At 49.9% G+C, this 6,000-nt stretch overlaps 1 protein-coding gene across 2 annotated transcripts in view; it reads right to left on the bottom strand.

The window, feature by feature from the left end:
- Positions 1–1,946: 1,946 nt before the first annotated feature.
- Positions 1,947–6,000, bottom strand: part of Col5a1 (collagen type V alpha 1 chain) — a 175,754-nt gene continuing 171,700 nt past the window's right edge. For both annotated transcript variants that reach the window (XM_045149160.1, XM_045149162.1), the window contains exon 66: positions 1,947–4,262. In XM_045149160.1, coding sequence (XP_045005095.1) covers positions 4,116–4,262 — 147 coding nt within the window. In that variant the 3' untranslated portion in view covers positions 1,947–4,115. The remainder of the gene's footprint in view (positions 4,263–6,000) is intronic.

Here is a 6,000-nt window from a genome sequence, read left to right as displayed (position 1 = left end):
TTCCTCTGGTGGTCAAAAGCCCTCCAGAGCCCAGGTCCTTTACAGTCCAATGATGTCAGGGTAGTGTTCCTAGACATGACCATGCCTGCAAGTCACTTGGTAGCTTTGTAGAAACAGATAACCAGGAGCTGGGGGAGATGACTCAGTGGTTAAAGCCACTTGCTTGCAAAGCCTGCTGGCTGGGCTTCTATTCCCCAGGACCCACGTAAAGCCAGATGCACAAAGTGGCACACGTGTTACATTTGCAGTTACAGGAGGCCCTGGCACACCCATTCTCTTTCTCTTTCTTTCTGCTTGCAAATAAATAAGTAAAAGTATTTTAAAAACAAAACAACAAAAGAAATAGATGACCAGGCCTTCCCTACGTGTGATTCTGAAAGTTTGGACGTACCTCTTGCAGGATGTCCTACTGTTGCCAGGCCATTGGGCACACTTTGAGAACCACTGTCTGGGTCTCTGTAGAGACAGTCACAATTCACATCATGCTTCCTGGACACATTTAAAGTTCATAATGGGGTGAGGGCAAGCGGGGCTGGAGACGCTGAACCCTAGAGCCAGCTGGTGATGCAACCATGACTTGTGATATGAGAGGCAGAGGAGTCACTCTTTCAGATGGGAGGAGGCATGTCATGTGTGTTCAAGGTCACTGGTTAAGGTGAGCCACATGCCCTGTCCCCTCAGTCACAATGGTCCAGAAGGTATAGGTTAATCTGACCATCTAGCTGAAAGGATGTCACTGAAGAGTTTAGGCGATGTCCTCTCAGGGCACCAAATAGCTAGGGTAAAAAGTGAGGTAGCTGGGAACAGCGGTGCACACCTTTAATCCCAGCACTTGGGAGGCAGAGGTAGCAGGAGAATCGCTGTGAGTTCAAGGCCAGCCTGAGACGACATAGTGAATTCCAGGTCAGCCTGGGCTAGAGTGAGACCCTTCCTCAAGCCTCTCCCTAAAAATAAGTGAGGTTAGGCTGGAGTGATGCTTTGTGGTTAAGCGCTTGCCTGTGAAGCCTAAGGACCCATATAAGCCAGATGCACAAGGTGGCACACCCATCTGGAGTTTGTTTTCAGTGGCTGGAGGCCCTGGTGCACCCATTCTCTTTCTTTCTCTCTTTCTCTCCCTCTTTCTCTGTCTGTTACTCTCAAACAAATAAATAAAAATAAACAACAACAACAAAAAAAAGTAATGCTGCTGAAACCTGCACCAACCACATTCTAAGGCCCCTTTCTGAGTAAAGGCAGCCAGGTAGCCACCCTTTCCCACTTCGAGACAGACCACCGTGTCATGTTCATAGTTCCTCATGTCCCACGCTGTGCTTTAAACATTAACATCAGGTGGCGGAAAGACCTGGCCACGCTGAAGAAGATAGCCAGTCCAGGTGGAAATAGCAAACTCCATCTATTGAGAAACTTACAATCATTTTTTGTTGTTGTTATACAGGTTTAAATCTTTTAGAACACCTTCCTGGCCCCCACTTCCACCAGGGGAAGACAGTTAAAACCAAACACTTCCATTAAAATTGTTGGAAATGTGCATTGCAACATTTGACATTGAATTGTTTTCTTTTTATTTATTTATTTGAGAGAGTGCGGAGGTGGGGCAGATAAAGAATGGGCACGCCAGGGCCTCCAGCCACTGCAAACAAGCTCCAGACACATGCACCACCTTGTGCGTCTGGTTTATGTGGGTCCTGGAGAATTGAACCTGGGTCCTCTGGCTTTGCAGGCAAGTGCCTTAACTGCTAAGTCATCTCTCTATCCCTGGCACCAAACTTTAAAGGGTCCAATGTCCTATAGTTTTATTATTTTATTTTTTATTTATGGCATTTTCAAATTGTTCTAGTTTTTAATTTATGGGTTTTCTGTTTGCTCTTTTTTTTTGTACTTTAACTGACATTTGTCCAAGTATAATTATATATGTGGGAAGAAAAAATAAAATTACACCAGAAGAGTGTCTGCAAATATAAGAATTTTATTGCAATATATTGTAGCTAAAATGGTCTGGGAGAACAGGAGACATTTTGGACTTCCGTACAAATTACAACTTTGAGGGGAACCACAGAAGATGACAGAATAAAAGGACAAATCGGATGGGGGTGAGAAGTGGAAACGGAATCACATGACCTAGACAGAAATCCACAGGGCGTCACATGGCGATCCTCCAATATGGCTTTTGTGATGCCAAGGGGTGTGCATGGCTGTCTCCAGCACACGGTGGCATCCCGGCTTTGGGAGAATCTCCAGGCCAGACTTTTCTTTGGCAAGAGGAAGACTTGTTTTCCAGGAAACGCTGGGACCGTGCGTGGTGGTGTGCTGTGTTGTCACTCCTGGGTGCTCCGCTGTGGTTTCTTCCCCTGAAAGGGGCAGAGGCAGGAGGAACCCAGCACCCAGGGCGACCGCTCACTCCCAGAGACCCCACGCCTTCCCAGCGGCGGAGGCAAGGGTGTGACAAGAGAGCAACTTTCACAGTAAGGGACAGCTCTTCCTGTTTGGTCCCAGATCCTCCGGCCCCAGAAGGGAGCCTCTCAACCTAGACATCGTGGGCAGAGGACGGGCATGGAAAGAGGACCATGCCAGCCGCAGCTTTACAGCTACCCACTCCCACCTGTACCCAGGAAACCCATAGCTGGAAATCCAATCTGCTTTCATGGGCAAGAAGTGCCAAGGCAGCCCTGAGACTCAGAGTTCATTGCACACTTCTCGGTCTGCCCAGCTACGTGCGTGAGACAGCCTGGGCATCAGGGAAAGAGCTTCCATTCATTCGGTCCTTTGAACACACACGGAAATTAGCACCACAGACAGTCGGCAACTGAACACAGTCTGCTGCTGATAGACGTTATGGGTGCTGGAAGAGTCTGTTTTGCTTAAGTGTTTTCAAATGAAGAAAGCACAGCTCAGGGCTGGGGACGGGCCTCTGGAGGGACTCCCCGCCAGGATAAAAGAAGATGGGGCACCCCCAGTGTTGCATCTAGGAACCTTAGAACACGTAGCACCACAAGAGAGAAGTGTATAAAATCAGCACCAATGTTCATAGTTATTTATCATCTATAGAAATGTGGTTTCCCTGCCCTGGGCACTCTCCCATCAGGCTCTGAAGGAAGGAACGTGGAACAAGGAAGCAATCAACATTAATTTAAGCCTGCCTTTTAATCTGAGTGCATGTAGAAAAGGCAGAGTATCAAATTTTTCCCCCCGTCCCTAAAAAAAAAAAAAAAAAAACCCAGAGCTAATTGAACAGGAAGAAAGAAAGAAAGAAAGAAAGAAAGAAAGAAAGAAAGAAAGAGAGAAAGAAAGAAAGGAAGGAAGGAAGAAAGAAAGGAAGAAAGAAAGGTCTGGAAAGGGGCCCGGGCACCTGCATTTCTAGCAGCAGCATGGTTTCTGCTAACCTGGGCAAATTTCCAATTTATTGCACGTTCTTGACGGGATGGGGTGAGGAGACATTCCTCTCTCTAAGGAGAGCTGGAGTGTAACCCGGAGTATGTGCCTCACCCCAGCTACCCACACTTCTGGTGGGCCTGAGGCTGGGTTTCCACGAATGATTGAAAAGTCAGGCACGCTTAACATTTATAACAATACAATACAAATATTTACTTACAACTCTCACAAAAACATAAGCACCTTTAATCCATCGGAAAGGCACACGCAGAATGACATTTGGCCTCTGAGTGGATCGTGTGGAGGGGTGTTAAAAACGGAGGCTTTGGCGACCTTTACCAGGCAGCCTCAGAGCATCTCTTGAAGGTCAGGGGAAATACACATCTTCGAGGTGATTTTTTTTTTTTAAAGTGATATCCAAAGATTGCCCTACCCCCACCCCAGGCAACCAGTCCATGAACGCCGTGGACGAACCCACTGGGCGAGCTGGAGGCTGGGGCGTGTGGCACGGGTGGCAAGAGGCTGTGGTGTGGCTAGGTCATGTGATTCGGCTCCGCGGGGACGCGGCTCTTTCTCTGTGTTTTCTCTGGGCGTAGGGTCCAGCACCACGGGGAGGCACAGACGAGTCGGGCGGGCGGGCGGGGGCGGGAAACCTTCACTGTCCAGATGAGTGAGCACAGGACACCCGCAGGGGGGAGGGGTGCTGAGGTCACGAGGTTGCTCAGGAGACCAAGGTTCGGCGGTTCCTAGCCCATGAAGCAAGCCGGCCCCACTTCAAATCCAAATTTTTGTGAGGCCTCTCCAAAGTCGTTAAACATGATGTCAACAATGGGCACTTGTTCCACTTTGGGGGTGTCGATCTCCAGCACCGTCTTCTGGTAGCCTTTCTTGGTCTAGGAAGCAGGAAACAGGTGGAGCGAGTTAGAGCCCAGGGGCCTCTTGGAGTTAACCAATTACCTGCCTCACGTGGCCCCAGTTCCCCCTCCATTGCAGTGACCACCCATTCATGATGAGCCACGAAGGCAGCAGAATCCCCCCCAATGTACTTGGCAAGTTGGAGGAAACATGGTGGACCACAGCAGGCTGTAACTCCCTTGGACTACACCTACGATTCCTTTGCCCTGTCCGGGGGTGCAGTAGCATAGCATCAGAGAGGTGATGGGTGTCTCCCAAGACTTCACGTGCCAGCGAGGCGGGTGGAGCTCCCAGCACCCCCGTAGACCCTTCCATGATCCCACCTATCACGCCACCCGAGGCTGTCCCCGGCTCCAGCCAGACCTGCTTGCAGAACTTCCCCAGTGTGCTGAAAATTGACACGAGGGGCTCCTGTGCTCCAAAATAGGCAGTCACAAGATGGCAATGGCAGGGCATTGAACCAGACAGGATTTGGAGCCCTTTCAGTGCGGAGATGTCCCCTGGGACAAATGCCCGAGAGACTAGCCTCGCACTTGGGACTCAAGCGACTAGGCCACTGGGAAGAGAAAGGTTTCACATTCAAAAATGTGGGCAGGGAAGGGAGCCCCCACACTACCTCCCCCAGAGGAGTCCTGAGTAAACTGAGGCACAAAGGAACCATCATGGCACAGTTGTAGGGTGGCCAGGGGCAGAGATGTCTCAGGCCATGAGGGCCAGAATGTAGAGAAAAGACATAGCAGTGGCTCCAAGTCCCCCAAGCCAAGAAAGTTCAACTCGAAGCATCTGGGACGCTCATCATAGAGGCCCAACTGGCCTCACTGGTCTGTCTTCTTCCTCTAATGGTCCCTAACATTTGTCCCTCAAAACCCTAGGACATCCATGGGACATCTGTCCTGAGCAGGGACTTTTACCATCTTGGACAGAGACTGGATTCACCGGGTCACTGTTGGCCTGGGAAGGGTCTGTCTCCCATGTTCAATCCCTAACAGAAGTTCTCTCAAGGGAAAGCAGGGTAGTTGGCAACAATCCCTTCAGAGGAGCAATGTACCAGCAAGCATCCCAGGAGGGTCCTGCATAACCCTGAGGCCAGAGGCTCTGAGGGGGGTTTGATTCAGGTGTCCCCCATAAACTTAGGAGTTCTGAATGCAAGGTTCCCAGCAGATAGAAATTTGGGAATTAACATCTCCTGGAGGCTATGTAGTGTTGGAGGCGGGCTTATGGGTGTTATAGCCAGTTCCCCCTTGCCAGTGTTTGGCACACTCTCCTGTTGCTGTTGGCCATCTGATGTTGGTGAGGAGGTGATGTCCACCCTCTGCTCATGCCATCACTTTCCCTGCCATCATGGAGCTTCCCCTTGAGTCTGTAAGCCAAAATAAACCTCCTTTTCCCCCACAAGCTACTCTTGGTCCAGTGTTTTCTGCCAGCAATGCAAACCTGACTGCAACAGGCCCCAACATCAGTTTTGACTCTCCTGTGGTCAATGATTATTACCTCAGGGCAAATACACATGTTGGAACCCCATCCCTCAAGATGGTGGAGGGAGATACAACCTCAAGGAGGAAATTAGGCCAAGAGGGTGGAGCCTTCACAAGTCATCTTAGCATCCTCATAACGTGACCCCAGAGAAGGGCTGAGGAGAGGGATCAGTGTAAAGTCCTTGCCTTGTAAGCGTAAGGACCTGGGTTCAGTTCCCCAGCACCTTGTGAAAATGCCAGG

This window comes from Jaculus jaculus, chromosome 1, assembly GCF_020740685.1.
Source record: "Jaculus jaculus isolate mJacJac1 chromosome 1, mJacJac1.mat.Y.cur, whole genome shotgun sequence".
Lineage (NCBI taxonomy): Eukaryota > Metazoa > Chordata > Mammalia > Rodentia > Dipodidae > Jaculus > Jaculus jaculus.
This window is presented reverse-complemented; position numbering and strand designations above follow the sequence as displayed.